Source organism: Carcharodon carcharias, chromosome 26, assembly GCF_017639515.1.
Source record: "Carcharodon carcharias isolate sCarCar2 chromosome 26, sCarCar2.pri, whole genome shotgun sequence".
NCBI lineage: Eukaryota > Metazoa > Chordata > Chondrichthyes > Lamniformes > Lamnidae > Carcharodon > Carcharodon carcharias.
The window spans coordinates 11,098,246-11,115,928 of NC_054492.1; the positions used below are offsets into that span (position 1 = coordinate 11,098,246).

The 17,683-nt window shown below is 42.3% G+C and overlaps 1 protein-coding gene across 1 annotated transcript in view; it reads right to left on the minus strand.

Annotated features, from left to right (window-relative positions):
• Nucleotides 1–17,683, minus strand: part of adamtsl3 (ADAMTS-like 3) — a 604,254-nt gene that overhangs the window by 309,087 nt on the left and 277,484 nt on the right. Inside the window, exon 6 of the mRNA XM_041175078.1 lies at nucleotides 8,550–8,786. Coding sequence (XP_041031012.1) covers nucleotides 8,550–8,786 — 237 coding nt within the window. The remainder of the gene's footprint in view (nucleotides 1–8,549; nucleotides 8,787–17,683) is intronic.

A 17,683-nucleotide genomic window follows, 5' to 3' on the forward strand; every position in this document is an offset into this window, starting at 1 on the left:
TTTTGGGGTCCTGCTGTGTGGCAGTGGCACCCTCCTCAGCCTGTGGAGCTGGAGCTGCTGAAGTCATAGGACGAGGGGAATTAGATGGGCAGGACACTCCCAGAGTCACCTGGATGGATGGCCCCTTGGTGTGCACCTGCTAATCCTCCTCCCTATGAGTGCCCAAGGGCCCCTGGGTGACTCCTTGAGGAGAAGGAGTAGCTGGAGTGAGATCGGGCTGCCCCACACCCTCTCATGTACACACTGTTGCAGGTCAACTATGGCGTTGGTGATTGAGTTCAGCCTGCACAGCAGTGTAGGAGCAATGCCCTGGACCAAGGTCTCCATGGCGGCCACCATCCGACCAGTGTTGACATCAGTGCGTTGGCATGCCAGTGCTATCACCTCAGCCTGAAGATGGATGGACTCCTCCATTGTGCCTTACAATCTGAGGAGTCCAGCGGACATCCCTTCCTGATGTTCCCGAGCTTGCCTTTGCAGCTGCAGCAGCTGTGACATGATCAAGTCCAGAAGCTCCTCATCTGACTCAGACCCAGCAAATTTCTGGCCTCCAGCAGTTGTTCGAGTGCCAGACACCTGGGAAGTCCCTGCCTCCACCTGCTGTGGATCAGACAGTGCGATGTGCTCACCAGATTGTGACCCTGAGACTACTCTAAAGCTAGGTCCACCTGCACTGATTCGGGGTGTGGGTGAATGCTGTGATGGGTTTTCAGCAGATTCCTCTTCTGAGCTTCCCTTGGGACTTGACTGGAGGATCTGGGTCGTCGACTCTGTCGGCTGTTTCCCAGATGTGCTGCCAAAGCAAGGGGAGATAATTAGTGCATGGCAGTGGCCTGTGAAACAGGACACATCACACACAGCATGGTTATCTGATGGATGTTGCACTGCTGGATCCTCACTTGGTAGAGCAGTGTCCACCTCACCATCAGCACAGGAAAGGCCCAGATCCTCGCCGGCCAGCTGGATGGCTCTGTTTTCAAAGTCCAAGAGGACCCTGATTTCAGGCATTGCTCCACCAGTCTGTGACCCCTCCCTTTTGTTGTGTGCCAGCTTTTCCTGCATGAATAGAGATGAAGCGAGTGCCAGCCAGATGCCTGCCAGGCCACGTGATAAGTATGCCTGGCATGTGTGGGTGGTGAGGACAATGAAGGTGCATGAGAGAGAGTGAATGGTGATGTCTCTTGAACTGGCAGTGAATGAAGGCCAGTAGATGTGCAATGGGTTTGTGAGTGTGAGAGTTGAAAGCGAAGAGAAGAGTGACTTACCCTGGTGGAATGGAGATCATTCAACCTCTTGTGGCACTGGGTGACTGTCCTCTTTTGCAGGGCATTGGTGCTGACCACTGTTGCCACTGCTCCCCATGCCAGATTAGTGATGTTGCTGCTCATCCTGTGGCCAGAGTGGGGGTAGAGGAAATCACGGCAGACCCGCACTGCATCCAAAAGGCGCTTGGGGGACGCGTCATTGAACTTGGGGCTGCAGTCTCTTGCCTTCCAGGGCCATGTCCTCTATGCATCAATCATGAGCTGGTCGTGTGTGCAAAGCTGCACTTTAAATATGGTGCCTGGCATGTTGAAGCAGCATAATTAATTCAGTGGGTTTGGGATGATATGCCGCAAGAAATCGCCATTGCAGCTGGCGGGTAAAATGTACCTTGGTGCGAATCTCACACAATTCTGCCCTCAATGCTTATTACCAACTCATAACTATATATACCTCCAAGGTATAGCCCTGCATGGGTGCTGTCTCCACGCTGGACTCTTCTACAGGGAGTCCACTATCATATGACTCTCTACATCATTATGTGGGTGGCACCTTCCCACATTAACCCTCGCTCTGCTGAATACCCTTAGACTGTACGTCCTCCCAAGTCATTACTCAACATATATTTACAATACAATCTTCTTTACATGCTACCCGTTCTCCACACCCACACCCACCCCAAATTTAAGTCTCTGACTTTATAAATTCAGACAGTCTGGAGGCTTTACGATTCTTCAGATCTCATTCTTCTCACATTTGGAGGAGTAGGAGGCCCATTTGCTTTGGATAGATTTTGTTGGTTCAGAGGGGACATTGTGGTATTTTATATATCTGGCTGCTCCTTCAAGTTGCATTTCTCTTTATCGACAATCTGTTGTCTTCGCTCGGATGCTATTGGGTTATCCAGTTCCTTCAGAAGGGAATGTTCGCTCCATTAATTGATAGAGTGGACTCGGGTTTTCTCTTTCTGTGGGGTCCACTATTTTCCTCTTAGAAGTTTACATTCATTTCCACTTGTTTCAAAATTTCACCAAAATGTTTGTTTCCTCTCTTACTGTTCAATTCTTTTCCAGTTTATGAATCTTTCATTCAGCTCAACAACTGCTCTGGTGAGTTGAGTTGTCTTTGTTTCAGAGTTATAATGGGAACTCTTATATAAATTTAACAACTTCACTTGGGCTTTCAGGTCTTTTCAGAGTCTTGCTTCCATGGTCACTGACTGCTCCTTAGGCTCTTTCAATTCATTCGTGGCATCCTGAACCCGTTTCTTAGTAACTTCCTTTTCAAGTCTGGATTTGCTCTTCCATACTGCTCATCTCATTCTTCATGTTCTTCAGATGGGTCTTCAGATCATCAGTTTTGGTTGTTAATTCTACATTCAACCAATTGTCCTTATTCACCAGCAATGCCTTCTCCTGTGACTGACATTCGAGTATTCTCAGCAGTTCTTGGCTTCCATTATCAAAGTCATCTTTTGTATGTGAAAGTTGGTTCTCTACACTGAACAGATTTTCCCTTGGTAGAGTCTAAACCCTCAGTGTTATCTTTCAAGCTTACAATTCTGTGATTTTAGTTCTGCTGGTTGTTTCCGAGGCTCATTCATGCTCCTTTATGAGAATTTCTACTTTCCCTTGCAACTTTTCAGCTTTTTCTTGACATTCTAGGTTCTTGATTTTCATCTCAGCCATGTCATTTCTCAACACTCAGTGGTTCTCGGAAAGTTTGAGACACCCAGTGCCTTTCTTCTAGTTCCTTCAGCTCCAGCATCAGATTTACATTTTCCAATCTTATTTCTGCCTTTTCTTTATCCATCTGGAGCTTTGTCGTTGTTCTTCATTTTTGTTTCATTGCTGGCCAGGCTTGTCTCTTGTGAAGTCTTAATTTACAGTCCTGTAATTGTGCCACTCATTGCTTCAGTATCCACTCGTTGCTTGGAAAACTCTACAGCTTTTCCTTCCAATGCCTCCTCTTATCCATTCAGCTGTTTCTTTAGCAGTTACATCTCTTTCTTGTACCTCTTGGCTTCCTCCTGAAATATAGAACATTGCTGAGTCTTCTCTGCCAACTGGTTCTTCGGTTTGTCCAGAGGGTCATCATATTTATTTTGCTTCTCTTCACAATTTTCAGGAGGAACAAACTTTGACTCGAGTGATTCTTGTAGCATATGAATGTCTTCCAACAGGTTTTCCTTTCCTTTGTGAAGCTTAATTGCTTCGCCTTGAGTTTTCTTGCAATCCAATGATCTCAACTTTATTCTGCTGCTCTTCCATTCTGCTGCTCTTCCATTCTGCTGTTTAAGACCATCTTTATTTCTTCATGATGGTGAAGAGTTAAGTATTCCTTTTGTATATGATCTTGAAGTTATTCCTTCAATTGTTTATTTTCTTGTTGACCTCTTGCCAACTCATGCTGCACTTCATTGCATTGCTTTGTTGCTAATGATTGTTCTGATGCTTTTTATGAAGTAGTATTGAACATCTTTTTTTAAAATCTTCATGTTTTTCCAGGGGCACATATTGATTCTTCAGTGTCTTTCAGGGCAGTGACTTCTTTAAGTGCCTTTTTCTACTGTTGTGCCTTCTGGTTGTACTTCTGGTTGAGATCTTCTAATTCTGAATCCAACAATCATTGCTTTCCTTTCACTGTCACGTTCCCCATTTGAAGAAACAGAAGCCATGCCCAAATTTCTTGTGGCAGCTGAACAGAATTGCTTTGATTTGGTTCAATCAAACCGATTAAAGAAAACTTTGGATTGTAAGACACGATGTCAGGCAGGTAGGCAGACAACCTGGTGACATGATCAAAAGCACTGGCAGGGAGATGGGAGTTGAGTAAAATCAGCGTTGGCTGCTTGTCTGACGCCCCCATTGCAAGTTTTTTGCAACTGATGCTGGCTACACTCATGAAATCATAGGACTGCATGCAGACAAAAGGCCTCCTTAAGCATCGGGGTTGCATTTTTGCTGCTGCTTCTTGCCTCTATTACTGCCAGGAGATCTGCTGTCTTGGTATATCACGCTCGTCTATCTTGCGCCATTCTCACACGCCCGTTATAGCTCATTTGCAACCGCTCTGCGATGTCCCTCATCCAACCACGCCCAGGACAGCCCCTCTTTCTACTGCCCTCCACTTTGCCCTCTAGAAGAGGTCTCTGTAGCTTTTCAGGTCTGATTAAGTGGCCAAAATAGTGACATTTTCTTTTATGGATGTCACTTTTTAAGAACTCCTTTTGCTCCTGCAATTTCAAACCCCTCTTCATTTGTCTTACCGTCTGTATATGGAATTTTAAGCATAGGTCTTAGCATCCACATTTCAAATCTATAAAATCTATAAAAAGGGATTATTGAAAAAGTACATAAATTATCTTTAAAAATAAGCTTCCTGGGGCATACCAGCTTAAAGCTGATTTTCAAACATGTATTTTCTTCCCCAAATTCTAAGTTTTTCAGTTTCTTTATTCCATGCAACATTTTGCGACTGACATTTCATTCTTTAAGTACTGATATTTCACAGAACAATGTCATTTGTCTCTTGCATTCTGCTTGGGACAGTAAAAATGTCTGCTTAATGTCATTGCAGAAAAATACAAAATGCCTGGGAACAAGGGGGACTAAAATCTGGAGAGAAATGTGCATTCCTATCCAACAGTTCCCACACATAAATGCGCTCTGCCATTCAACTGAAAAAGTCCCCTTCAGCAATTAAGTAACAATCGCAGAATTAAGTTACTATTTATAATTCAAATGCCAGTTGTCAGTTACTGAATTATTTGGGTCAGTGGCAGTGTTGAACAAAAGACTAATCTTGTGTCCCATGAATTACAGCTGAATAAGGCCATTTAGGTGCCCAGAAGAACATTTCCCCAAATGCATGTTGAATCGAAACTAAATATTACACTGTGGAACAGCCTTGCCAAGTGAATTCCATAATTGCAAACTGTCTGCTGCAAATAAAGAGCAAAACAGTAAATACCATATGAAAAATGCCTGTCCTACTTCTGCCAATAAATTGACAATCTTTCATTTCTTATCCATAGCTTCACTGAGTAAGATAAACTCATTTTTGCAGAGTAGAGCGAAGATTAAGATTCATACCACACTCTCAGTTTTCAAGCTCCACATAGTTTATTTTTCAGGTTAGGGAAGAGCTGCTTTCTTGAATGCAGTGTCTTTGTCCTAATGTTAAATGGACTGAATATCTGATTTTTTTTTAAAAGGGCCTTATCACAAAGCAAAATGGAAATGGCACTGCAAAAAGCAACATTTTTCATCTATAATCTGAATATCAAAGTTTCATCCACAGACTGCTTTTTGAGGCAGATCCCTTTAAGACAAGAACCAGGACAGAATCAATGAGATTTTTTTTTTACATAACGAGTTCAGAACATAGGAGCAGGGGTAGGTTATGATCTGGATCGCTCTCCCTAAAAGCAAGGTGATAGCAGATCCGACAATAACATTCAAAAGGGAATTGGATAAATTCTACAAAAGGATAAATTTTCAGGGCTATGTGGGAAAAATAACAGAAAAAATTGGGATTAATTGGATAGTATTGGCCCAAAGGTATAGACAAACTGTGTGAAGTTCAATTTTCATGAAGATCATGTACTGGCCAGTGAAGGCTGTAGTGCCTGCCTGATGGCAATAAGCAAGAGGCTCAAGCCTTTTTTATGGGAACCGTTAGGTGGAGGTAAACTGAAAGACCATTCTTTAGAGAAGTTTACTCCGGAGAAAGCATTGGCAACCATTAAACCTCATTTTTTGGCACCGGCTATACAAATATAGATTTGTTGGTTTGGACATCTAAAGAGGCTGGGCACTAAAATTATTGCATGGCATTCTAACAAAGTTATATTCATGGCTATTCGGTTTCTCCTTAAATTACTCCACTTGTGCTACCATTCATGCCACATTCACTGGATCTTATTTCAGTAACTCAAGGAGTTTCCCCAGGCTGGGCTTTATTCTCGGTTCCATTCTGTATTAATGGCCACCTCCACTCATCATCAAATCTATCCACTCTTGCAATGATGTGCATTTTACAGTTGTTCGCTTTTTAAGATAGTGCCTTAAAGCACAACTTGAGTCTTCTGACAGAACAGTAGCTCCGTTACTGTATCTCTTCCATGCCCTTCAATAAAGCACAGAAAACCTTGTTTCTTGACATTCTACAAGGACACAAGGGTCAATTTTCCACTTGCAAACTCCTGGCACAGAGATTTGTCCACTGGGAGCACACAGCAGTAAATCGTGTAGACAACCCATGATTTTACATCCATTTAAAATTATTGGAAAGAAAATTGTGGGCTGTGTATGCACAATTTCCTGATTTGCAATCCCAGTGGGTTCCACGCTAGGAGCATGCAAATGGAAAATGTACTCAGTTTCTTCATGTTACTCAGTTTCTTCATGTCTTTCATGAGTCTAATCTAGAGGTACAGCTTCTTACCTCTGATGACTCCACCCTTAATCCTTCATTTTTCAATATTCTTGGCATCACAATGTTTACTGACCTGTGGTTTTGCCTTTTGTGCCAAACATTTTTTTCACCCTCGGTAACTATTTACTCTCTGTAAAACCCATGTCTATTCAAGACTTAAGTACTGCTTCCCCTCCAAGATGACTCTTTGAGCACCTCTCTTGTGCCTCTGAAAAAGACTAGCAAATCTTTGGGGACCTCACGTCGCCTATTTCTCTCTCCTGCTCTCCATGACAACTTTTCTAGTCCCTCACTTTCTACTTTATCAATATTAATATATTGCTTTCAAAAGATAAAATCAATAATACTACAAGTCACCATTCGCCTCAATGATTATCTGTCACTTTTCAACTTCAACCATTCCGATAAACTATTGCTCCTCTCTATGCCCCCACTTTCCTAAGATCAAAAGACACCACATAGCTTCCTATTTTTCTTTCCCAGGAGCTCAATGCTGCAAACTCTGGAACTCCATCAGCACTTCCTTGGCCTACAATCTTCACGCTCTAAAAGCAAAACATGACCTCAACTAATCACAACTTCATGACTCATGTATTCATCTCTGGGGTCTTGCACAATGTGTCTTGGTCCTTCAGCTTGGCTTCATTTAAAAAAAACAGAATTGCATCCACGATTTTCTAAACTTAAACCACTGGTCAAAGATCAATGCCTGAGGGAAGGATCGAGGTCCAAAAACTTGGGTTTCTCTTATGCACAACTACAGGACTGTGTACAGTCTTGGTCTCCTCACCTTAGAGGAGGTGAGGTAAGGTTCATTTGATCAACTCCTCAGATGAAGGGATTGTCCTGTAAGAAGCATTTGAATAGGCTATGCCTACATTGCATAGAATTTACAAGAATGAAAGGTGATCTCATTGAAAATTCTTAAGGGGCTCAACAAGCTAGATGCTGGAAATATGTTACCCTAGACTGGGGAGTATAGAGCTAGGGTTCACATTCTCAGAATAAGGGGCCACCATTAGACTGAGGTAAGGATTTTGAATTCAAGCAATTATGAATCTTTTGGAATTCTCTATCCCAGAAGGCTGGAGATGCTGCGTCGTTGACTGTATTCAAGAAATAAATCGATAAACTGTTGTTCTCTAAAAAGAGTCAAGGGATATTGAGAGATGGTTGGATTTGAAGGTCAGCTATGATCTTATTGAATGATAACGCAGGCTCAAAAGATTGAATGATCTATCCTTGTTCCTATTTCTTACGCTCTTATGACCATGTAGCATTAGTAACCTAGAAGTGATCTCCAATTTAATATATTAGCTGTGGGAAAATGGAAGAAAATAACATTGAAGAACAGGAAATAATTTTCCCAATGGTCTGGGATCTTATTAATGGTTCTAAATCAGAAATCAAGGTTTTAGCTCTTTAATTTTTTTTGTGATGATGTCTTTGAAAGCAATATCCACTTTTGCCTGAAGAGGAGTCATACGCACTTGAAATGTTAACTCAATCTCTCCACAGATGCTGTCAGACCTGAGCTTTTCCAGTAGTTCCCGTTTTTATTTCAGATTTCCAGCATCCGCAGTATTTTGCTCTTATCCACTTTTTCTTTACAACCTTCTTTGTTTCATGTTCTCTGGTTGTTTGGACAAGAGAGTTATGATATTTAAGATAATATGTTTTTTTGCAGGGCAAACGGGCAAAGGCTTAGGAAACAAACATCAGTCCCAGAGTTACTAGTAATTACTATTTTATTTTTAACGCACATAATTCTGGACTGACTCCAATAAAAATATATTTTGAAAGCATGGATTCACCACGAGTAATTAGGGAAGGTTGGGTAAAGTTACCTGGCAAATTCCACTGATGCACATGTTCAAGGATTCGGTGTTGCATCGGGTACCATCGAGTACTTTTGGTGATAGCTCCACAATTAGAGGCGTTCCCCGGGCCTGACAGTTCAGTGCACATGGAGCTTCATGATCATTGTAGAGGGGAATCCACTCATAATACTGCCCCTGGTACTTTACATCATTGTGTGCGGAGCACTGCTGGTGTCTGAAGTCGCCAGCTTCAGGAGGACAATCCTTAAGCAGAGATAAAATGAAATGTGAGCTTGAGAAAAGTCAAAATCAAAACTGTACTTTACTGTGTGCTTTTACTTCATGTGAAAATAAACAACATACCAGTCATGAATTGGCACTATGGGAGGTTACAGTACAAATGCTGAATGTAATACTGAGAAAACCTCGTTGATGGGCCAAGGCCCAAATTGCAAATCAGCTCCAAGGTTGAGGTATACCAGAAAAGTGGTGATTTAATGGTTCATAAATAAACAAATTATGTTGGGCTGAAACTTTCTCCGCACATAGTGCAAAAATGCAATATTGGCAGAAAATACTGCTTTTAAAAGATGTAGAATTATAGGGGGTCAGATTTCACGACTGCTCAGAGACCACGCAAGCCTCTTTGAACACTGGTATCTGCAACTATGATGGCAGCGAGCTTGCATGACTCATGTCTGAGATTCCACTGAGCAGCACGCAGATGACTGGGTGGCTTCCGCTCAAACTGCAATGGAAGCCGAGACATCGGCCATTTGACACTGCGTCTTGGTGGATTCAGCAGGTGTTTTCACCTTGGCTGCACTTCCACACTGGAAAGTAAGGACTCCAAGTTCTGTGTAAAGCCCTGTACCAAGATGGTGCCAAACTCCCCCCATGTTGCTAGTGACCAGACAGGCCCACCAATGTGTTCAGCATTTTCGTGGGCATTCCCTTCAGCCTTTATTCTGAGGCTGCCCCAAAATCCTTAGCGGAGTATTCTGCAGCAGAAGTCGTGTGCAACCTCGTCACCTGGCAAGCTGGTATCTATGCTATCTTTGTTACCACTGTCCAGGCAATAGACCCACTCGTGCCCAGTCTCTCACTGTGCACAGATTCCTCTGTAAGCTATCGTTTAAAGCAGAGCTTCCCAAACTTTTTCCTGCTGTGAACCCATTTTAATAGTTCACATTTGGTGCAATCCCACCATGAAAACTAGGTGGTGTGTGAGATGTTGACCAGAGAGGTGTGTGAAGTTCACATGCCGCCTGCATTGGAAGGAGCAAGCATGAGTTAATTGCCTGTGAATCACCACACTTGCTTTTTGCAGCTATCCAATTTTGCTTCCAATATGCCCAACTATTCCTGTGTAACAATCCAAAGCAACAAAGAATATCAAACTATATGGCTAAAACTGCAGAATGCAAGTCAGGAGGAGTCATGATCAAACTCTGGTCAGATTGTGTTGGTTATTGGTACACAAAGGAGACTTGGCTCAGTAATAGCACAATGACCTCCGAGTAAGAGTGCTGTGAGTTCGTCCAAATCCAGGGACTTGTGCATTATATAGGCTGACACTCAAGTGCTGTACTGAGAGAATGTTGCACATTTGCACCACACAAGCGCCAGGTCATTAGGCAATGACCATCTCCAACATGAAAGAATCTATTCATCTGCCTTTGACGTTCAAAAGCATTACCATTGCTGAACCCCCCACCATCAACATCCTGGGGGTTACCATTGACCAGAAATGGAATTGGACCAGCCATATAAAGACTGTGGCTATAAAAGCAGGTCAGAGGCTGGGAATTCTGCAACAAGTAATTCACCTCCTGACTCCCCAAATCTGTCCACCATCTACAAGGCACAAGTCAGGAGTTTGATGGAATACTCTCCACTTGCCTGGATGAGTTCAGCTCCAACAACACTCAGGCAGCATCACACCACCCAGGACAAAACAACCTGCTTGATTGGTACCTCATCCACCATGTAAACATTCATTCTCACAACCACTGATGCACAGTAGCAGCAGTGTGTACCATCTACAAGATGCACTGCAGCAACTCACCAAGGCTCCTTCAACAGCAGCTTCCAAACCTGTGACTCTACCACGTAGAAGGACAAGGGCAGCAGGTGCATGGGAACACCACCAGCTGGAAGTTCCCCTCCAAGCCACTCAACATCCTGACTTGGAAATATATCACTGTTCCTTCACTGTCATTGGGTTAAAATCCTGGATCTCCCTCCCTAACAGCACTTTGGGTGCACCTGCACCACATGCAGCAGACTGCAGCGGTTCAAGAAGGAAGCTCACTACTATCTTCTCAAGGGCAATTGGGGATGGGCATCCTGTGAAAGAATAATAAGAAAATTCGGACATGCCATCATCTGGATAAGGTGCTTTTCTGAGCCCTGTTTGTCCTCTTAGGTGGATGTAAAAATGTCATGGCACTATTCAAAGAAAAGCAGATGAGTTCTTTCTGGCATTCTGGCCAATACTTATCCCTCAAGCAACATCATTGAATCTGTTTATCTGGTCATTATCATATTGCTGTTTATGAGATCTTGCTGTGCACAAAGTGGCAGCCATTATTTCTACTTTACACCAATGCTGACATTACAAATGTACTTCATTGGCTGTGAAGCACTTTGGGATGTCCTTTTGGCATGTAGTCATGAAAGATGTCATAAAAGCACAAGCTATTCTTTCTTTCCTGTGCAAATAGTATGTGCTATATTTGATTGTGTATGCTATACTTAATGACTTACAGGTATAGCCCAGCCATTAACATGAATTTGCAACATTAAGAAATTCCTCCCTTTCATGAGCTCAAAATAAAAGTAATTAAAATTAGCAAAAAATGATTAGGATCTTGACAATCTGGAGTTAAAATCATCTTTAAAGGGTTGACACAAGCATCTGTTGCAACTGCTGAGTACATTGGGAACAAACACATTAAGGCTACTATATATTTGAAACAGATAAGCTGGATATATTACAATGTGTACTTCTAGAGGTCATAACAGACTTTGTGAAAGAAATAGTTCATTGAATAGTGTACATGTGGGCAGCACTGGATCCAGGGACTGTTAACAGGTTTGAGGCATGCTGCACATCTAGCCCCAAGAATGCCACTGTAGATGAGATTGTGGGCAAGAATGACAAGCCTGTATTTGACACGTTATGTGGCTACAATGATGGTAACTACTGTATGGACACTGGCTGTGACTTGCACAAAGTCAACTTGACTGCTGATGTTTGTGAAATTGAAGTTTCTAAAAGTTTTGTTTCACTATTAGCGTTATAGTTTCCAATGCTTTTTGGCTTTTCTTCTCATAAGTGTTGTGGTTTAATTTATAATGTTATACTCTAAACAAAAGGTTGGTTCCATCCTTCCTGAGCCTGTTGCAAATGTTTTGCACTCGAGTATCTCTGCAAATTAAGCGTATCTCATTTTTGGATTTTTGAGGCGAGGAGAGATTACATTGAAGGGATTGATGGGTGGGTGAACGCATTCCTTCCAGAAAATGTTGAACATTCTATATTAAGCACATCACAAGGACTCACAAGAACACTAGGAACAATAGTAGGACATTCAGCCCTTCGAGCCTGCTCTGCTATTCAATAAGATCATGGCTGATCTGATCTGAGTGTAGTCTCAACTCCATTGTTCTGTCTGCCTGCCCATAACCCTCAACTCCCCTGTCAATCAAAAATGTCTAACTCAGCCTCAAATATATTCTATGATCCAGCCTCTACTACCCTCTGGGGAAGGGGATTGCACAGTCTAAGGACCCTCAGAGAAAAAAATTCTCATCTCTGCCTTAAATGGAGACCCCTAATTTTTGAACTGTGTCCCCTAGTTCTAGGGTCCCCCAAAAGGAGGAACAAATTCTCAGCATCCAAAATCATGTGTTGTTCACTTACTCTAGAGCGGCAGGTTGACTGCTTGACTTCGTGAGGTTAAAAATTTACAAATATTGTTTTGTGACACTAAGTAATTTAATGACCCACTGAAAAGGGTCTACAATCCTTGAGTGGTGTCTGTGCACTTCTATAAAAAAGTGTGCGCACCACATGTCGATTGGGTAATGTGCACATCTTATACTAATGAACTGGTCATCTGGTTAAGCAGTTGCCTGACTGGTTTTTTGAGATGAGTCATGTGGTGCCTTAGCTTCAGGAAACATATGAATCCCAATTTTAAGCAAGCATACAAGTTGTGCATTCTTGTGACTGCTTTAAAAATAACAAATGGCTAATCTTTTATGATTAACCACCATTTAATGCACTGTGCATGCAAAAAGAAAATCCAACCCACAATTTAAGAAGCCTGAGATAGTGTACTACTTCCAATCTAGACTCCATCCAACAATAATGCATATAAAATTGGCAAGAATAATAATAAAGATTAATGATAAAAATCTTAAATGAAGAATTATCTAATTGGAAGTAGCACGTTGTGAGTGTAAAGGAAATGTTCTACAAAATATTTGATGAGTCAACGAATCATTGCGTGCAGCAACATTAATCTGATACGTTTCATTAGAATTCAATGAATGCCCACTTAAGGGTCTCATCCCACCACCTCTAGTATTAACCCAATGATGGATGGACGAGGCTCGCCAAGTGGGGAGCGTGACAAGTGTGGAGTTGCTTGCGGGCTTCCAGGGGGCCCTCTTTCAAAGGACCTCAATGATTGTTCGAGGGACTCGGCATTGGGAAGGTGAACTTGCTGAGAGTCACCCCCCTTGCCCTTGCTGCTGATCACCCTCACCCCTTCCCACGTGACACCCATGCCATGATGCCCCTCCCACCACCACTCAACCATGGTCTGGGACCCGGCGATGACACTAGGCCTCAGATAGGTATCATCCCAGCAGCAGTCACCACCTTCCTGGTGGCGCTGCCATTCCATAGAATTCCCAGCCTCCGATTGGCCAGTAGTTTTCAGCAGCAGCGCTTCCTCACCTGGGGTCCACACCTGGGAACTATCACCGGCTCTCCAGCTGACGGGCAGGGCCCCCATTAAATAACACCCCTAATCTCAAATTGAGATCTAAATATTATTCTAAACAGTCTTCTCCTTTTGAATCCTTGGACACCTTTCTCTCCTGAACCACCATAATCTGCAGTTTTAGTTTCAGTTTCAGCAAAAAAATTAAGTGAGAATCAGATTTCATCCAGAATCTAGATCATGCAATTCCTTGAATCTTTTCATGATTCCTACCCAAGGTGATGTTATAATTTCAACTAAGGCAGGGGACAGTCACCCCTCATTTTTAGCCTTACCCTCATGATGGTGAAAGACACGGGCAATGCAATGATGGTCATTATCCTCCCAAGGCAGGAAGACAGGGTCAAGTCTCCCAGAAATTAAACTATTTTTATGTTTCGTGTGATACTTAGACTGTGGGTAGGCCAGCTATCTGGTGTGACTTATCTATTGCTTAAATTGAATGTGCCTTTTATTAATTCCTGTCAAGGCAAGGACCCATCGCATGGTCACATCTTTAGCATTCCTCAAGTGAGCCTTTGTGAATACAAAATCAGCCAATTTCCCAACAGAAAGAATGAACTTGCAACTCTATAGCAACTTTCATGACTTCAGGATAGCGCTTCAAAACCAATTAACTACTTCGATGGGTAGTCACCCTTGTAAAAGCAGGAACAATGTGCACAGCAAGCTCTCAGAAACAATATTCAGAAAATGACCAACGAGTCCATTCTTTTAGATTCTGGTTTTTAGACAGCTCCTTTGCTCTTCTTCAAATATAGCCACAGGATTTCTTAAATCCTGCTGACCCTCTCGGGTGGATGTAAGTTTAACATCTCATCTGAAAGATGGCAACTCAGGCAGTGCAGGACTGCACTGGTGTGTCAGCTGGACTGTGCTCAAGTCTCTGGAGTGAGACTTTTGACAGAGAGAAGGGTGCGCTGCCAACTGAGCTGTGGCTGACCCAGATTCAAAGTTATAGGTTCATATCATTGATCAGACTTAGTCGAAGCAGTTGCTGCATTCTCAGAAACGCGCTCAGCTAAATGGTAAACTGAAGCCCCATTAGTCTACTCAGTTGGATATAAATTCACGCAAAGCATTATTCGCTGAAGAGTGGGATGGACTGGCCAATATTCTTTTTTTAAAACTAAAAACACATTAACTGGTCATTCATTTCAGTTGGTGGCTTAACTTGCTTACATTATAATAATGACTGCATTTTGAATCTAATCCATATTTGTAAAGCTTCTTGGGCCTTTCTATTCCTCCAGACCTAGTCATACACAATCTGCACCGTGAGGGGCCTCACACAAGGGGGTTGAGAGTGATGTTCTTCTCATGCTGCAGTGCCATGACATCACAACTCCTTTAAAGGGGAGATTACTCTCACAGGGGATTCCCTCCTTCATTTGCTGCCCAATGAATGGAACCCAGTGTCAGCTAATTCAATGTGTGTGTGTGTGTGTATGTGTGTGAAAAATGCTCCTTTAAAATAAAGTTGGCAAATCTTGATATTCAATTAACAAGAAAAGTTATTGCATCTAGGATCTGAAATAATCCATGCACTAACTTATACCAGGGAAACCTTGGAAAGGGCTGAACTGGGAAAATTAATTCATGAAGAAAACAATGTATGTGGCAGCCTGGTGCTAGGATCTGAATTTGCAGCTATACTTTGAGACCAGGCACACTCAGCTGCCACTGAACCATTTTCCCAGAGGAGACCCAAAAACCTAAAGGTCATTTTGTGGGTTGTCTAGCAGTGAGTTATGGAACTTAATTTGCAGATATTAGGAAGCATGTTGCTGGCTTACAGCTTAGCTGCAGTGTGATGCAGGAAGAACGTTCTAACTCATATGTAACTCTGCTTTGAATACAGTCATTGAGCTTATTCAAGGTGGAGTTAAGCAGATTTTTGACAGACATGGGAGTCAAGGGTTTGTGGGGAGGGGACAGGAAAGTGGAATTGAGACCACAAATAGATCATCCCTGATCTTAATGAATGGTGGAGCAGGCTTGAAGGGTCAAATGGCCTACTGCTGCTCCTAAGTCCCATGTTCCTTTGTTACAAGTCCTAAGTAAAAGCATTTACAAAGAGAAAGATATCCAGCTTCTGCGTCTATGAATAGATATTTTTCTACTACCAGAACACGTCCCATGATTTTGTTTGCAGTACAGTTGGATTAAATGATTATTCTTATCTTCATGTAAATGTTTGAGTTTCCATTTTTGCTTCCATCCTCTTCTCATTATGAAAACAAATAGGCACAAATAAAAAGAGGGGTCTTGGAATGTGTGAGTCTCTTCCTTTACTAAGAGGGAGGCCAGTTTTCAGAATTGCTTACCAAGGGGGAATTGTAGAAGTAAGTTGCTTAGATTTCAAGGTCAAATTAGGGAAACGTCTTGGAGAGAAACACATTTTCTGGCAGAATTGGAAGGTTGATTCGTTGGATTTAAGGTCTTATCCAGCACTGAAATTTTTTTTTTGCAATAAAAGCAAAACATTGCAGATGCTGGAAGTCTGAAACAAAAACAAAAACAAAAATTGCTGGAAAAGTTCAGCAGTTCTGACAGCATCTGTGGAGAGAAAGACAGAGTTAACGTTTCGAGTCCATATGACTCCTCTTCAGAGCTCTGAAGAATCATATGGACTTGAAATGTTATCTCTGTCTTTCTCTCCACAGACGCTGTCAGAACTGCTGAGCTTTTCCAGCATTTTCTGTTTTTGTTTCTGAAATTTTAAGTTCCTCTGATTTCATATTTGAAATCCTTTGCTTCTTTACTTCTCCTTCGCTTGTGGGTGGGAGGTGGTGGGACAAGGTGATGTGTCAGGAAATGGGAGGCCATGGAGAAGATTTTGTTAGTGGGGCATCTGGAAGAAGAGAGTGGGTGAAAGTAAGCGGGGCCCCAAGAGGTGTGTGGAAACGTGCGCCACCTCAATAAATGCTGCACAAAGGCAAGGGGTAAAGTAAAACTCCACACCATTACATCACTGTGAGACTTGACATTGAAGAAGTTGTCAGCTGACATCTTAATTTTTCTAGAACTATCAAGAAAAATGCAGTATATTGCCAGGCAGTCACACGTCTCAAGGTTCAGGTTATGTTAATAAACCACTTGACTATCCCCGCAATAGTAACCCCTGAATTATTTACTGCCTTGAATACAAAACCTCCAGTAGCTCTCTGTTTGCTATATATTGTATGCTATTCCCTCTGACATGCAGTGAAACAAAAAGCCAACAGGGACAACTTTGACTGTATACTCCCAGCTGAGACCTTAAACTGCATGTTGTAAACCTGGGTGGAGAATCTTGCAACATTATGGACAGGCAGCATACCACCCCCCAACCCCCCCACCATTTCAGGTACGCATTCCTGATGGGTGAGACTCCCTTGGTGATCACATTGCCCAATAGCCTTTCAGATCAAACCATGTGATTTAACAATAGGGGCTGCCATCCATCAGTGTCAATATGACCCCCTCTGCTGGCAATTGAAAAAAAACTTGCCAGAAATGGAATAAAACAGCCACCACAAACTCCAACTGTGTATACATTACACACAAGCTGGAGTTCATTTCAAGGGCATAATACATCTCTGAATTCACAAGACATTGATAAACTACTTGAACTTTGGCCTTTAAATTGATGAGGTTATTTAAACATCTTGATGCATTTCCGCCTTGTGTCGTGCTCCAGCCTACCTTTGTTTGATGGAAAAAGTAAATTCTCAGAGACAGCCAAGGGACATAGTCTTTGCAAAAGGAAATATGTAACTTAGCAATTACACAAGCATCACTGAAGATATTCAATGAACTGACTTTACTAGCCACACATTAGTAACTCCAGGCTGCTCACATTTTAAGGGCATAACTGCATGTTGAGCCAACCAATCTGATCATCAATCAGTCAACCACTTTACATTCTGTGTAGCATATAAACACCACTGGAGACCTGATGGGCTGAATCATCTGTTTCTATGTAATTCTATTTTCCTCAATCTTAATAAAAGATCACCAGCCTTTTATCAATGGTCAATGGGATTTACACATAACACAGCAGAGAACAGTGCAGCAAAAACCTTCCACAATCTCCTCCCCTCCTTTGCAGCAATGAGCAAAAATTGAAGGCAATCCTGAACAGAAAATTAGGAAGCACTG